Genomic DNA, 16,391 nt, shown 5'->3' on the forward strand with positions numbered 1-16,391 from the left:
TTGGGGTCCATCCTCAGCATCATTACAAACAAGGCATGGTAGTGGAAGCAAGATCCGGAGGATCAAAAACTCAAGGTTATATAGAGCCCGGCCCATTTCCTAACCAATCCTCTTATCTCCCCACCCCACCCCCGCCCCGTGCAGTGTCACAAAATCCGCCTGCCTCTGCCTCCCGAGTGCTGGGATTAAAGGCGTGCGCCACCACACCCAGCATGAATAGGTTTATTAAGGGAGAGGAGTTACCTAAGGAGGAGTAGCTCATGGCTCAGTTTCAGGACTCCTGTCCCCACTGCACTGAGTACATCTCTGCCCCAGCCTCTTAGAGTGCAGTGGGTTTGCTCAAACCCTGCCTAGGTACACCTTTTAGTTGAGTCTTGCAGTTAACTAGTATGACTTGTGTAAAAACGGTCTCTGCAATTACATAGCAGAGAAGAAATTAGGGGCTCTAACCTCCTCAAGAGCAGCCAAACTGTTAAAAAGCCATTAGAACCAGACAGCTTAGTGTTATGCCGGTGTGATGAGTGAGAGAGCACTGGGGAATGCCCACTGAAGGCCAGTTTCCATCGCCATAATAGAACTCTATGCTGTTCTGATCCAGTTGCTTTTAAATAAATGGCTTTCGACTAAAACACCTTTGGGTTGGGTAGGCTCCTCCAGGGCCTAGCTAGCTCTGGGAAGGGCTGTCTAAGGACGCCACCTCCGGTCACACCAGAAGCACAGGTAATAGAGACTCCGTGGAGCCAAGTCTTCTGCAGTTAACAGTAGCTACAAAACAACCCAGGCACCAAATGTCAAAGGTCCGGTTTATTCTGGCAACCCGGAAAGAAAACATGTAAATAATAAATTTAAAAAACAAAATCCATGCACTCAGATCCAGGGATAGGGTGGGAGTGAGGGGTAAGGAATGTGGGAAAGGAAGAGGAGGGAGAGTGGATGGAGGGAGAGGAGAGGAGAGGTTCGATCAATAAGGAAGAGAAGCATCCATAAAAAGGCAGAAAGACTCAGAAGTGGAGTATCAAAAGCAGAGATCAATAAAATGGAGAAAATGCATGGGTAGAGATACTGAGAACAGAAAGCTAGGCTGGGGAAGTGGGGAGACTGGAATCTAGGAAGGCAAGGGCATGACCAAGAGAAGGCTGGGGGGCGGGGGGGGGAAGGTCACAGGCGATGTGGGAAGGCTCCCCAAAGCCCTTGCGGGGGCACCTAGGGGTCCCCGGCAGTGCTGATGACGTGGAAGAGGGTGACGTTGTACAGCACCTGGTGCCCGTTGTTCCAGGTATACAGGGCCCGCTCCCTGGGGTTGTAATCCAGCATCGAGATGTGCGAATACTGGTTGTGGAAGGGCACATCCGTGTACTCATAGCTGGACGTGTTGGTGAAGTACGCAAAGTAGACCTTGGCTCCGGCCAGGTGAGAGTTGGTCACATAGAGGACACCGCAGATCATGAAGGCCTCGCCGGCGCTGCGCTTAGGGTACCCGGTGTCCCAGGATCTCACGACCTCCAGGGTGTGAGGGTCCAGCCGACTGACTACGATGTTGCCCGCATTCTGGTTGGTGGTATACACAGCCCACAGCCCACTCTCGTCTACCATGAAGTCCATGTCCGAGAAGCCGCCCCAGGAATAGGGGAAGGTGTTATTGTAACCAGCCCCCGGGAGGCTCCTCTGCACCAGCACCGAGCGGGACCGGAAGTGGTACTTGACCACCACATTGCTCTGGTACTTATTGTAGAAGAGAGAGCCATTGTATACCACATGGCCCGTACCTGCCCATGGCTGTGGCAGCAGGTGCTGGATGAAGTTCTGGCCTTTGATGAAGTCTCCCAGAGTACGGAACTCCAGCACTCGGCGGCCTTTGTAATAACCATCCATGTACCAGACCTATGAGAGCAGCAGCCAGTCACTGGAGGGACTGTAGCCAGTGACCCTCTGAGACTAGCCAGCCAGGCAACATCAATCATGTTCAGCCATTATCAGCATGTCGCTACTCAGTCACCATCCGTCCTATGACCTTAGTGACCAGTTATAGTCTAGTGATTGTGAACACTAGTGGGCCTGGGCAGATGACTCAAGGGGTAAAGTGCTTGCCACTCAAGCATGAGGACCTGAGGTTGGATCCCAGCACCCATAAAAGTGCTGAGCACAGTGGTGTGCAGCTGTAACCACACTGCAGGGGAAGCCAGAGACAGATCTTGGGAGCTCATCAACCAGCCAGCATAGCCATATTGATGAGCTGCAAGTTCTGTGAGAGATCCTGACTGAGGGGAGGGGGGGTTGAAAGGGCCAGGAAGATGGTTCAATGGGGAAGTTCACCTGCTTTGCAAGCAGAAAGATTGTCTGACCCCAGAACCCATCTGAGAAGCTGACCATGGCCGTGTATGTGCCTATAACCCCAGTGCTCTTGAGCGCAGAGACAGGAGGATCAACTGGGGCATGCTGACTGCCAGCCTAGCTCAGTAAGAGAGCCTATATCCAGAACTAAGGCTGGGAGTGATACAACGGGGAACCTGTTGTCCCTGGTCTGTGAGCACACACATCTGTACACAAACCTGTGCACATCTAACACACACTAAAGGGAAAAGAAAAGGCAGTGGAGAATGATAGAGAAAAACATGTTGACCTCTGGCCTCATGCAGGGACACACACCCGTCTATGCACATTCCTTTATGAACACATAACAAAAGGACCCTAAATTAGAGGTGATGACCTGAAGGATCAGGGAACATTTTCCTCTAGGAGACTTACTAGGATCATAGATTCACTGGACACTAGGTTGAGACTGTTCACTGAACAGCTATTGGGTAATAAGAGGTTACTTTGATTTCACTATATTTTGGTTGGTTTGACTTGGTTTTTGTTGTTTGTTTTGGTTTTGGTTTTTGAGTAGAGTCTAACTATGTAACCTAGGCTGGCTTGGAACTCATTTTGTAGACCAAACTGGGCTTGAACTCACAGAGTTGTACCCGCATCTGCGTCCTAAGCTAAGTGCTGGGATTAAGTAGGTTTGCCACCTTGTCTGGCTAACTCCCGTCAGCACAGATTTCCAGGCATGTCACTGACCCTCAGCATCACTGTCAGCACCATGCTCAAATACACTTGTGAATGCCCTCATATGGAGGTGAGACTTAAGAACTTCAATATTGAAGGATAAGAAAATCACAAGAACAATATGAAGGCACCTGCCCAAGTGTCTGTGGCTAAGAGTGCACAGGACTAGTTAAGTTCAAATCCAATTCCAATAACCAGCTGGTTGGACCATCATTATCTGTTGAGGTCAGTGATCACAATGGAGTAGTGTTGAGTTACTGCCTTGCTCACTTGATCACCCATTGTGATGGTTAGCTTTTAAAGATTTATGTATTATGAAGTTTATGTATGAGTGCTCTCTCTGCATGTACACCTTCATATGAGAAGAAGACATTAGATCCTATTTCAGATGGTTGTGAGCCACCATGTATGTGCTGGGAATTGAACTCAGGACCTCTGGAAGTGCAGCCATTGCTCTTAACCACTGAGCCATCTCTCCAGATTGTGTTGGTTAGTTTCAGCTTGAAACAACCGAGAACTACCTAGTAAGTGAGTCTCAATGAGAGATTGTCTACAGAGAATTGGGCTGTGGACATGTCTATAAGGAATTGTCTTAATTGTTCATTAATGTGGGGAGACCCAGCCCATTGTGGAGAACACCATTCACTAGGCAAGGAGTTCTGAACTGTGTGAGAACGGAGAAACCGACCTGAGCACAAATGAGCAAGAATGTGCGTCGTGTGCAGTGCCTTTCTCTCTCATCCTGACTGTGCTTATGATTGTGACTAGCTGTTTGAAATTCATGTCTTGACTTCTTTACAATGATGGACTTTAACCTGGAATTGTAAGTTAAACTAAGCCCCTTTCTTCTCTAAGTTACTTTCTGTCAGAGTATTTTATCAACCACAGAAATGAAACAGGCAGAGGCCAGAAGAGGACATTAGATGTCCTGCTGTATCGACCTCCACCTCATTTAATTGAGACAGGGTCTCTAAATTAACCTGGAACTGGACCCAGTAAGCTCCAGTGATCCCTGTCTCTGCTCCCCACAGCACTGGTGCACATGGCCACTCATGGATGCCTGGGGTTTGAACTCAAGTCATCATGTTTGTGGAGCAAACACTTACCCCTGTGCTAGTTCCCTCCCTATTCCTATGCCATTTTAATTTCTGCAAGTACTATATGTCTACACCATGGCAAGATTGCCTAACTGCAGTTCTCAGAGTATGTCCCTGCTGTCAAAAGACACATGCAGCCTACAAACGTATTCTCTAGACAGATGACAAAGACTGACAAAGACAGAGGAACCTCAGTCTTGTGGTCACTAGGCAGTCGAGAAAAGGGCCAAAGACTCAGGATGATAGAGTACAAACCACTGGTGTGAGACTGCCCAAAGGGTAAAGGTGCCTGCTTCCAAGTCTGACAACCTCAGTTCAATCCCCAAGAGCCACATGGTAGGAGGAAAGAATCGAACCAAGCAAGTTGTCCTCTGACCTACACATAACATGCTGTGGTGCACATGTACACACATATCCATGTAATTATTTTTAAACAGTGAGTAGGCTGGACATGGTGGTAGTACACACCCTTCATCCCAGCACTCAAGAAGCAGAGACAGGCAGATCCTAACTCCAGCTCTAGGGACATCCAGTGGCCTTTTCTCTTTCAAGTGCACTACCCACCTCCCCATATTCACCCACGAGTTAAAAATAATAAAACTGAAACCTAAATAAGAGTCAAGTGTGGATTCCCCGGGCGCCAGCAGGCAGTCACTGAAGTGAGATCACTCACCCTGCTGTCTGCACTGGGGGCCATTGTGTCAGTCATCCAGGAACCGAAGCGGGACCCCATGGCCCGAATGGTAATAGGGTTACTGACGCCTGTCAGCTTCCCGCAGCCTGGGAGATGGGAACAGTGAGCGTGAGGATAGACTGCAGCAAGACCTCCGAGAGGAGGCAGGACACTGGGTGCACTGGGAAGGGCTGGGGGCTGGGAGGAAACCTGAGTGTCATCTCAGGATGTCAACTTGGACACAAAGGGTTGAAAATGAGCCAAAGCTACTTCCAGCTTTGGGGCCTGAGGTGGCCTTGGGTTAGGGAGACCAAAGAGGGAGGGTTGGCAGTTAGATGCCAAACCGTACCTAGCTTTGGAGCACACGGGCAGCATTGGGCTTGGGTGTGGAGATCGGGGTTGGGGCAAGCTTCAGGGTCAAGGCATACCCAGCTTCTGCGCGCAGGCATGGAGTCGGGCTTCCAGGGCCATCACGCGCTGTTGCAAGTCCTCGTACCCGTAGGCACCCATTTCCTCTTGGATGGCAGCCAGGTTGCCAGAGAGGTTCCTCACCTCCTCCCGCAGGCGCACAATGGTCCGTGTGTCTGCTTTGTACTGCTCCAGCACTGAACTCAGGGGCAGCAGCTCTGTCATCCTGTCCTTCAGTTCCTGCTCACCAGGAGAAAATGGCCGCCGATCCGACCCCTGACCCATACCTTCACCCCCTATCATCTTGGATACAGTGCTCATCCCTTGCCAATGGATGCCTTCAGGACCCCAGTGGCCAGCCAACCCCTCATTTATTCCCAGACGAGGCCCCACCCTTGGAACTCAGGTCCTCTGGCTTTCACAGCAATCACTCTTACTGCAGCCCCTCCCCCCAGGCCCTCCAACCACTCTCTTGACCTCAGAGCTGAGCTCAGAAGAACCCACCTGAAAGCTTTTGGCTGAGACTGACCCATCGGCTGCCCTGAGCCTTGCATCCAGGCTCCGCATGAGGGTCTCCATGCTGCGAACATACTGGAGATCCCGGTATGTCCTTAGCTCAAGGACCTCCATGGACTGAGACACATTCTGTACCTAGAAGGAAAACCATTCAGGAGACAAGCTCCTCCTCCCAGCCACTGACTGGATCAGGTGGCCAGGACCAGTACGGACCCCTGCCAACCCCATTCTCCCCTGATCTCACTGGCAACTTTCCAATAGCAGGCTCCACAAAGTCCCATCCCTTCACACCTGGCCCCTCCTCCCCAATACTTGGCTTCCACCCTTCGGATACAGCAAGGCAGAGGGTCTTTTCCAAAATGAAGACTAGAACCAGGAGTGGTAGCACACACCCATAATCCCAGCACTTGGAGGAATAGGCGAAGGATCAGAATTTCAAGGGTATCCTCAAAAAAAGGGCCCAGGCTGGGTGGTGGTGGTGCACGCCTTTAGTCCCAGCACTTAGGAGGCAGAGGCAGGTGGATCTCTGTGAGTTCGAGGCCAGCCTGGTCTACAAAGCGAGTTTCAGGACAGCCAGGACTACAAAGAGAAGTCCTGTCTTGAAAAGCAAAGAGCCAGAAGTGGTGGGCCTCAGAAGTAATCCCAGCACTCAGGCTAAAGCAGGATTGCCATGAGCTCCAGCTCAGCCAAGGCTTCAGCATGAATTCCAGGTCAGTCAACAACAACAACAACAAGAACAACAACAACAAAGTGAAAACAGCGGTGGGAGGATCCTGGGGCTTTAGGGCTTTAAAAGCTCAGTAATAGAGGGGTTGTCAGGGGTGCACAAAGCCCTGGATCCAACCCTAGCATAAAGTGGGTGGTTCATACTTGTATGCAAACCACTTGGGAAGTGGATCCAGGAGGATTTGAACTTCAAGGTCCTCCTTAGATACACAGTGAGTTCAAGAGCAGCCTAGGCTATACAAGACCTGGAGGGACACATCACTAGTCAAGCCATGAACTATTTTTTTTTCAGCCACTGTGAACAAGGGCCCTACGTAAAAGTCCACCGCTTTGGGGAAAAGCGGTTTCAGTAAGGGCAGTGGGCAGAGCAGGACTCTGAGAGGAAGGGGTGGGTGGGTTGCAAGTCCCCAGGTGCTCCCTGCAACCAAGTCTCAGCTTCCTCCTCTGTTCAGTGAGGGGGGTGGCTGCAGTCATCACAGCTGACACAAATAGGCAGTGACAGAGACTTCAGTCAGCAAAGAATCCGAAACATCCTGGAGACAGATGAAGTGGAGGCAGCCAGGGTGAAAATGATTCTGCATGCAGGCATGTGTGTGCGCGTGCGTGTGTGTGCGTGTGTGTGTGTGTGTGTGTGTGTGTGTATGCATATATATCTGTATATCTAAGTGTGTATGTGTCTGTGTTTGAATACATGTCTGTGTGTGTGTTTGTGTGTACATCCATATCTATGTGTAAGTGTGTTAAGTGTGTGTGCATACATACCTATGTATGTGTGTATATGTGTGTGCATACATATCTATGTATGTAAGTATGTATATATGTGTGCATATGCATCTGCATAAGTATGTCTGGAGACCAGAGATTGATGCTGTTTGTTTTCCACAATAACCCTCCACCTTATTTTTTGAGACAGGGTCACCAAACCTGAAGTTCACACTTCAGCCAGACTGGCTTAAGTCCCCAACTACTCCTCTCTCCTCTTTTTTTTTTAAAGATTTATTTATTTATTTATTTATTTATTTATTTATTTTTAATAATAATTTATTTATTTATTTTTATGTAAGTACACTGTAGCTGTCTTCGGATGCACCAGAAGAGGGCATCAGATCTCATTATGGGTGGTTGTGAGCCACCATGTGGTTGCTGGGATTTGAACTTTGGACCTTCGGAAGAGCAGTCGGGTGCTCTTACCCACTGAGCCATCTCACCAGCCCCCTCCTCTCTCCTCTTTAAAATGTTCTAAAATTACACTTGTTTGTTTGGTATGTGGCAGTCAGAGGACACTTGGTGGGAGTTCATTCTCTCTTCTAACCGTATAGGACCTGAGGATTGAACTCAGGCCGTAAGGCTTGGCGGCAACCCAGCCCCCCTCCCCACCTCCCACTCAACAGGATCTTCCTATGTGACCCAGGCTGGACTCAAACTTGTGGCAGTCATTCTGCCTCAGCTTCCCAAGTCCTGGCATTATAGGTGTGCACTGCCACTCCCAGCTGCACGATTTGCACAAGCCTTTACAGAATGAAGACCAGGCGAGACCCTTGCCTGATGAGGGCACCAAGCACCTTCTTAGCAGGGACATCCAAGGCTGCATGGAACACTGGCTGCCTGGTCAGGGTACACAAGAACAAATGAAGACTTTATCCCTGGCACGACAGCCTTCCCAGCTCTGTAAACATGTGGCCCCTCTTTCTAGGAAACCTGGAACAAATACTGAATGAAGGCATTCACCTGGAAGACAGAAGTGGGTCCATGACTGCCACTCATCCCAAAACTCTGGAGACAGAGGCAGGAGGACCGGAAGTTCAAAGCTTGAGCTACATAGTGAATTTTAGGACAGCCTGGGCTATGTGATACTGTTTCAAAAAGGAAAAGCAAACAAGTAGGACAAGTGGTGCCCACTCTTAGTTCCAGCACTAGAGAGGCAGAAAGACAGGTAGATCTCTGTGAGTCTGAGGCTAGTTTGGTTCATAGAGCAAGTACCAGGCCAGCCAGGGCTTCACAGTGAGACCTGTCTCAAAATAACAACAACAACAAGAAGAAAGGTAAATTCAAAATATTTAATAGAGCTGGGTATGGTTACAAACACCTTTAATCCCAGCAATGAAGAGGCAGGGGCAGGTGGATCTCCAAGTTCAAGGCCAGTCTGGTCTACAGAGAGGGTTCCAGGACAGCCAGGGCTACCTAGGGAGATCCTATCTCAACAAAACCAAAAAAATTTAAAAAAAAATTAATAAAAATGTAAATAAAAAAGAAAAAAAAACCTACCTAGATGGTATCTTGGCCATTGGCCACTTTAAAACAAGCTACCCAGCTGGATCTTTTGTGGTTTAGCCTAGATGGTGACAGGAAGAGGAGAGGCAAAAGGGAATCTCAGCCTCCCCCAGCAGCTGCCAGGCCCTACCTTCTCCATGAGTTGCCGAAGCTCTCTGCTCCGACCATCTCGGGCACAGGTGCTCTGTGCAGGGATCACGGCTGTGCAGACGCACTTGCCATCAGGTGCCTGGGCTGACGTGTAGAGCTGCCAGCCCTCCTCCGGGCTCTGGAAGAGAGTCTGTGGAGGAAAGGCTGTAGTCAGAGAGTAGGAACCCATCCACAGAGCCCGTGAAAAAAGATAGAGACAGAGACTGGCTGGCCCCTGGAGGCTCTCTGGCCTGACTGGACAACTGGACAACTTAGCAGGCCAATGAAAGGCTCTGTCTCAAACAAGATGGGAGGTACCTGAGGCACATCACCAGCTGAGATCTTCCTCTGGTCTCTGCACATGTGTACAAGTGCATACCAGCACACACGTGCACACGTGGGGAAACAAGGCGGAAAGCACTTACCATGCCACTGTGAGGACCTGAGTTTGGTTCCCCACAACCCACATAAAGAGATCATGTCTGTAACCTAACACTCTATCAAAGTGGGAGGTGCAGACAGGAGAATCCTGGAAGCTCTTGGACCTTCTAGACTGGCTTATACAGGTATGAACAAGACACTGTCTCAAACAAGGTGGACAGTGGACACTGACACTCTAGGTTGTCTTTGGACTGCCACATGTATGCTGTATCTCATGAAGCCTAGGCTGGCCTTGAACTAACTATATAGCTGAAGGTAATCTTGAACTTGTGATCTACCTGCCCTGACCTCTTGTGTGTTGGGATTACAGGAGGGTAACACCACCCCTGATTCTTAGGTGCAAGGAATGGAATCCAGAGCCTGCCTCATGATAGGCCAGCACTGTACCCACTGAGCCCCAGCCCCAGAAAGGGAAACTTTCAGCACTCTATCAATGTGCAAAGGGACCTAAGAATAGACACTGAAAAATCAGGGACTTGGAGCTGGATGTAGTATTGCATGCCTGATAACCCAGCACTTGGGGGCTGAGGCAGGAGGATTGCTTAAGTGTAGGAATTCTGTGTTGGAGTGTGCTACACGGATTGGGTATCCACAGTAAGTTCAAATCAATACATCGATCCAGCACCCACAAAGAGCCCTGGATGGTGGTGCAAGTTCTGGGGCCATTGTTACAGGAGGATCTCTGTAGTGTCTAGCCGGCGTAGCCTCCTTGGTGAGCTCCAGGCTACAGAGAGACCAGTCCAAAAACAGCTGAATGGCTCCTGGTGAACTATACCTGAGGTTGTCCCCGGTCCCCACATGCCTGTTGTGTATACACATTCACACACATTTCAAAAGTGGAGGAAACACACACACATGTAAATAAGTGGAGATTGCACATGTTGAATTGTTGAGTAATATAGACAGAAGAAATTCAAGGAAAAGAGGGTGTGAGGAGCAGGTGTCATTCAGGGTGTGACTTCTGGTGAGTGTAGACTGGACGGGGATAGGGGAGTACCATGTGTATGGAAAGGTGTTCCAGGCAGCAGGAACAGCAAGGCCTGAGGCAGGGTCATGGACCTGGGTGACAAGAGCAGAGTGAGCCAGGCGCTAAGTGAAGGGAGGCAAGAGTGGGGAGGTGACAGTGTGACAGTGAAGGAGCTGATGAGCAGCAGCCAGGACTTTGGCTTCTGGTGTGGACGAGGTGGAAGCAATGGAGAATCATCAGCAGAAGAGAGATAGATGCTCACTGACGCACTGACAACGCACTGATGCGGGTGCTCAGTCCCAGCTCAGAGGGACTGCTGGAGTCCTGGCGAAGACAGTGAGTAGTGACCGGGAGATGAGAAATGCAGAACTCCGGTCCTATCTAGCATGCTTGTTTTTGTATTGAAACAGGAGCTCACATAGCACACGCTGGCCTCAAACTCCATCTTGTAGCCATGGATGATGGTGAAATCCTGATACTCCTGACTCCACCTCTTGAGCACTAGGCTGACAGTCATGGACTGCTACATTCTGTTCCTCAGTGCTGAGGAGGAAAGCCAGATCTTTGTGGCAAGCACTGGGCATACTGGACAAGCATGAGCCACTGAGCCCAGTCCTGCCTACACTGTGTCCTGCAACGCGTGTTTCTGGAGAGGCAAGCAGCGCACAAGCCACTATGTGCACAGCTGTTACTGATCCCAAAGAGGCAGTGCCCAGGAGCTGAGGCAGAGGTAAGGCAGGCTGAGTCAGGAGCAATTGGGGAGACTCCTGCTGCGCGCTGGTCTCTTCCCACTCAATGCATTCTTTTATTGAAATGTGAGCAAATGAGCTAACCACACAGTGAGCTCCACACCTCCACTAATTTATAAGAAAAATAATCCATTCACAGACGATAGCGGAGACGGTGGCAATGACTCAAGGCTGTGCCTCTTACATCCTACCTAAGCCGGGGACTCCCTCTGTCAGAGCCTGCTGGGCTTACCTTGCATGAACTCCTGCTCAAAGTTTTGTTTATTTATTACATTTATTTATTTACTTATTTATTTACTTACTTTGTGTGTGTGTGTGTGTGTGGACACATTGTGTGGCTCAAAATGCATGTGGAAGCCAGAGGTCAACTGGCAGAAATTGGTTCTCTATTTCCACAGTGTGATTCCCTGGAATAGAACTCAAGTCATCAGGTTTGGTGGCAAGTATTTTTACCCGCTGAGTCATTGCACCTACTGGCCAAGTCAGAGAGATGTCTCAGCAGTTAGGAGCACTGGCTGCTCTTCCAAAGGACCCATGTTCAATTCCCAGCATCCACATGGCAGCTCACAACTGTCTGTAATTCCAGTTCCAGGGGGGTATGACATTCTCACACATGGAAGCAGAACTCCAGTATACATAAAATAAAAAATATAATTAAAAGAAGTTTTTTAAAAAGAAAAGAAATGAATTAGGCAGAGCCAAGGCTCAAACAGCAGAAGCCTCCCTGGGGGCTGATAGACAATTAATGGTTGCTGGAGGAGGGACTAATGAGACCACAACCATCTCTGAGGGGTGATGGGCAGTTAATGGTAGCTGGGGTTGGGAGACAAAGCTCAAGGCTCTGTCCCTGCCTTAGGATTAACAAGCAGTAATGGTTGCTCAGGAGGAAAAGACATTTCCTCAGTGGTTTGGCCACTGGTAAGGAGCCTATCACCCTGTAAACAGCCCTTCACCCACACTCTGTAAGCAGTCAACCCTCACAAAACCCTCTGGGTCACAAAAAAAGAGAAAGACATGAAAATAGAAAGGCTGGCTGGGAAGAGGGAGGAGTCAGCAGGAGTGGGCGGGACAAGGGAAGGGATGGGATGAATACAATGAGAGATCATTGTGGGCTATGAAAATGCCATAACCATTACTATGTATATTGTGCTAATAAAAAATTTAAGAATGATTCAGTGCCCTGTATGCCCCGGAAGCTGTCATAGTCCATTCTGTACATGTAGTCAGGAGAGACTCTCCTAAGGTCTTCTAGCACACCTAGTGAGCCATGCCTCTCCTGTGCAAGAGCTCTTGTCTTGTTTTCTCTTGTCTTGTTTGGTTTTGTTCTGTTTTGTCTGTATGTGTTTTTTGCCTGAGTGTGTGTTTTCAGTCCCCTGGAGCTGCAGTTCCAGGACAGCTGTTAGGGGCCATGTGAATGCTGGCCATGGAACCAAGGCTCTACAACAGCCAGTGCTCTTTAATCCCTGAGCCAACTCTCCAGTCCTTTGTCAGAAAACTCTTAAAGGTTTGGTTTGGTTTGGTTTGGGTTTGGTTTTTCCAGACAGAGTTTCTAAGCCTAAGCTATCCTGTAACTTGCCTTGCTTACCAGACTGGCCTTGAACTCACAAGATCCAACTGCCTCTCCAGTACTGGTATTAAAGGCATGTACCACCACAACCAGCTACCTGTAGAACACTTGATTTTGTTGCTGTTGTTGTTGTTGTTCATTTTGCTTAGTTTTGTTTGTGTTGAGACAAGATTTCATGTATCCCAGGCTGGCTTCAAACGCACTATGTAGCCAAGGATGACCTGGTCTGATACTTCCGCCTATACCCTTGGAGTTCTGGAATAACAGGCAAGTATCACCATGGCAGGTTTCTATTTGAGAACTTCTGGCTACTCCAGGAAGTCTTACAGAGCCAGGAGGCCTGGGGGCTGCTCATTTACTCTGGGTACACAGGCTCATTTTCTGCAACCCCCATGAGAGCCTCCAGTAAACAAAGTGGCTCTGTTCCGGATTAGTTTTCAGGACGCCTGGGTACCTGGATACTGTGGTCTTTGTTTTGCCTCCATGTATACCTGTGCATTAAATGCCTGCCTGGGAAGATCAGAAGACGGCATAGGACCCATGAAACTGTTAGAGTTGTGAGCTGCCATGGTGGTTCCAGGAATTGAACCCAGGTCCTCTGGTAGAGCAGTCAGTGCTCTTAACTGCTGAGCCATCTCTTACTTTTTCTTTTGAAGTAGAGTCTCACTAAGTTACCCAGGCTGGTCTTGTACGCTCCCTGTGTCCAGGCAGCTGGTATTACAGCCTTGGTCCACTAGGCTCAGCCAGGAACTCAGTCTAACACAGGAAAAATGGCCTACAAAAGGCTTTCCCTTGCTCCCCAAAGAAAGCACAATTGCTTAGCCTCCTTTCAAAGCAAATCCAGTTCTTTCAAAACTGAACAAAGAACAGGAGCCCAAATGTCCCTGCCTATATATCCTCCCACTGGCTCAGGTCCCCAAGCAATTAGGCTAGAGCTCCCCTCAAAGATTCTCATTATGCAAAAACAAAGCAGCCCCATCCACATAATTAGCATCTCCGGCCTGTGCTTCCTGGCATGTCCTTTGAAGCAAACAAGACACTTCTCCCAACATATGAAATATTGAATTGTAAAAGAGAAGCAAGATCTAAGCACCACGAAGAGACAGCTTCTGTGGCTTTCCTAAAATAATTGTCTGTATGGCACGCGCCCTGCTGGAGTGTTCTCTGCAGCTGTGGAATTAAATGCCTTGGGTTTGGCCGCCAGGTCTCAGCACACTAAGATCCTGAGTTTTGCCCTGCAGGGTTAAGTTCAAATATTCAGTCAAGTTCACTACTATGGAATGGGAATGACCTAGAAGGCTTGATGTTGAACAGTCCAAATGCCATTTCAAGACTGGGGTCTACGTAGCTTGGCACCAAAGTCCCTAATTCCTGGAGGGTCTTAACCTGAGGGGCACAATGGTCTATCTCAGGGAAATGCATAAAATAACAGTGTGGAGCAAGCAAGATGGCCCAACTGGTAAAAGTGCTTGCCACTAAGCCTGGCAATCTCAGTTCACCTCCTGGGCACCCACAAAGTAGGGGTAAACTGGCTCTCACAAGTTGTCCTCTGACCCCACAAAAGCCATTCAGTGCCTTCACATTAACACACACACACACACACACACACACACACACACANATATATATATATATATATATATATATATATATATATANANAGAGAGAGAGAGAGAGAGAGAGAGAGAGAGAGAGAGAGAGGAAAATCTTGGGCACATGAGAAGAGGAAGGAGCCCCTCACCCAGTTGAAGCCTCTGTCTGGCAGAGTTAGGGGTCCCATACCATCACCAGTTCCAATCCTTTAGCTTCTAGGAATCTCACCAGAAAATGCATTTACAGGAAAGCATGAGTCCCTCAGCCTCTCGTGCAACCGGTGGCTTCTGGTTCTACCTTATCCAATATAATTCCACCCAAGGCACCTCCTGAGCCACCCCATAATCTCATCAAAAGGCAGGGATGTGCTTTTCAAATACTTTATTTTAATTGGGGCGGGGTGGGGGAGAGTGGTATGCGCACATGAGTGCAGTGCCCTTTGAAGCCAAAAGAGGGCGTTTGAGCCCTGGAGCTTTAGTTACACGTACTTGTGAGCTACCTCTCATGGGTGCTGAGAACTGAACTCAGGTCCTCTGTAAAAGAGGGTCATCTCTCGAGCCTCCCAGGCACTCTTTTTTCCTGAGTTCTGGTTCCCATCTTAATATGTCCGCTAATGGGCTCTAAGAGGATAAGCTATGCCCTCAAGTACCTCTTCTTCAAATCACATTTTGTGAGCTGGAGTTTTCAAATACTTTCATGGAAGCTGCTGTCCCAATTAAGCACAGGGCTCCATAATAGACTCAGGGTTAATTAAGCCTGAGACACACAGGGCAATGATAGAGCTCCTTTCTAGAATCCCCCAGTGAGGCGCTGGGGGTGTGGCTCAGTGCCAGAGCCCCTGTCTAGAATCTCCCAGTGAGGGGCTGGGGGCGTGGCTCAGTGCCAGAGCCCCCGCCTAGAATCCCCCAGTGAGGGGCTGGGGGCGTGGCTCAGAGGTAGAGCCCCTGCCTAGAATCCTCCAGTGAGTACTGGCTTAGTAGTCATGCCATCCTTGAGGTTTATCCCCAACTCTGCTAAAATGAAGAAAAGAAAAAAGCTTCCCGAGACAGAGGGATTGTGGCTGGGTCCCCTGGGGGCAGCCACCCCCTGAGCACTGGCTGAGGGAGGATTAGCCAACTGGAAGAGAGCAAGCAGCTGCCTCTTAATAAAATGAGGATAGAATCGAATTTGAGACTGGGTAATTTAATCAGCAAGCTGAGGTGGCTTGGGGCTTATATATTTATTTGGACTTTTCTTCCTTCCAGAAAAGCATCTAAGTGGTTTACAAGGATATGTAAAACACCACACAATGGTTCCAATTAAATTTGAGAGTGGGATCAGACACTCTGGGAGGGCGTGCTGCCAACCCACAGCCAAGGTGGTCAGATGTCTGTTCTTGCACTTTACCCAGCCAACTTGAGACTAAGAATCCAGCCCACACAAATCATAAGGATCGTGTGGCCAAGTACCAGGCTGCTACAGTGCTCTTTGTTTTTTTTTGTTTGTTTGGTTGGTTTGGTTTGGTTTTTCGAGACAGGATTTCTCTGTGTAGCCCTGGCTGTTCAGGAACTCACTTTGTAGACCAGGCTGGCCTCCAACTCAGAAATCCGCCTACCTCTGCCTCCCAAGTGCTGGGATTAAAGGCGTGCAAAACCACACCCGGCTTACAGTGATCTTTTTAAAAAAGAATTCTTTTAATTACAATGTAGGGTATGTGCGCACGAACACAGGTGCACACATGTGCCATGACGTGGGAGTATATGTCGATCAGAGAACAGCTAGCAGCTCTCTTCTACTGTATGAGTTCTATGGTTGAACTTGAGCCATCCAAGGACCTTTACCTGCTGAGCCCTCTTTCTGCCCATAAAAGAATTTTATTAGGCACTGCCTAAAACTAGACAGGTAGGAGTGTCTCTTTTTTAAGCTTCTAATTACATAATAATTGGCATAATAACTTAACATTATAAGATGCATCCACAGAAAGATGCATTATACAGCAAGAACAATCTGGGACTCTGAACCCTAGAGTGCTTATTTAGCAAACATAGGCATTGGATTCCAACCTCATATCACACAAAGATATCACGATACGTATATATGAAACTCAGAACTTAAGAAAGTCTACAAAAGGGCTGTACAACCCAGCCCTACCTCCATCTCTAAGTCAGACTTTCTTATCACTGGCTTTAAGTTTGTTTTCTCAGTGTGTGTGTGTGTGTGTGTGTGT

At 48.7% G+C, this 16,391-nt stretch overlaps 1 protein-coding gene across 2 annotated transcripts in view; it reads right to left on the bottom strand.

The window, feature by feature from the left end:
* Positions 1-784: 784 nt before the first annotated feature.
* Olfm2 (olfactomedin 2) overlaps positions 785-16,391 on the bottom strand; it is a 79,780-nt gene continuing 64,173 nt past the window's right edge. For both annotated transcript variants that reach the window (XM_021171748.2, XM_021171747.2), the window contains exons 2-6: positions 8,870-9,019; positions 5,731-5,877; positions 5,247-5,466; positions 4,819-4,925; positions 785-1,881 (exon numbers count right to left, since the gene is read on the bottom strand). In XM_021171748.2, coding sequence (XP_021027407.1) covers positions 1,204-1,881; positions 4,819-4,925; positions 5,247-5,466; positions 5,731-5,877; positions 8,870-9,019 — 1,302 coding nt within the window. In that variant the 3' untranslated portion in view covers positions 785-1,203. The remainder of the gene's footprint in view (positions 1,882-4,818; positions 4,926-5,246; positions 5,467-5,730; positions 5,878-8,869; positions 9,020-16,391) is intronic.

Source organism: Mus caroli, chromosome 9 (genome assembly GCF_900094665.2).
Source record: "Mus caroli chromosome 9, CAROLI_EIJ_v1.1, whole genome shotgun sequence".
Classification (NCBI taxonomy): Eukaryota; Metazoa; Chordata; class Mammalia; order Rodentia; family Muridae; genus Mus; species Mus caroli.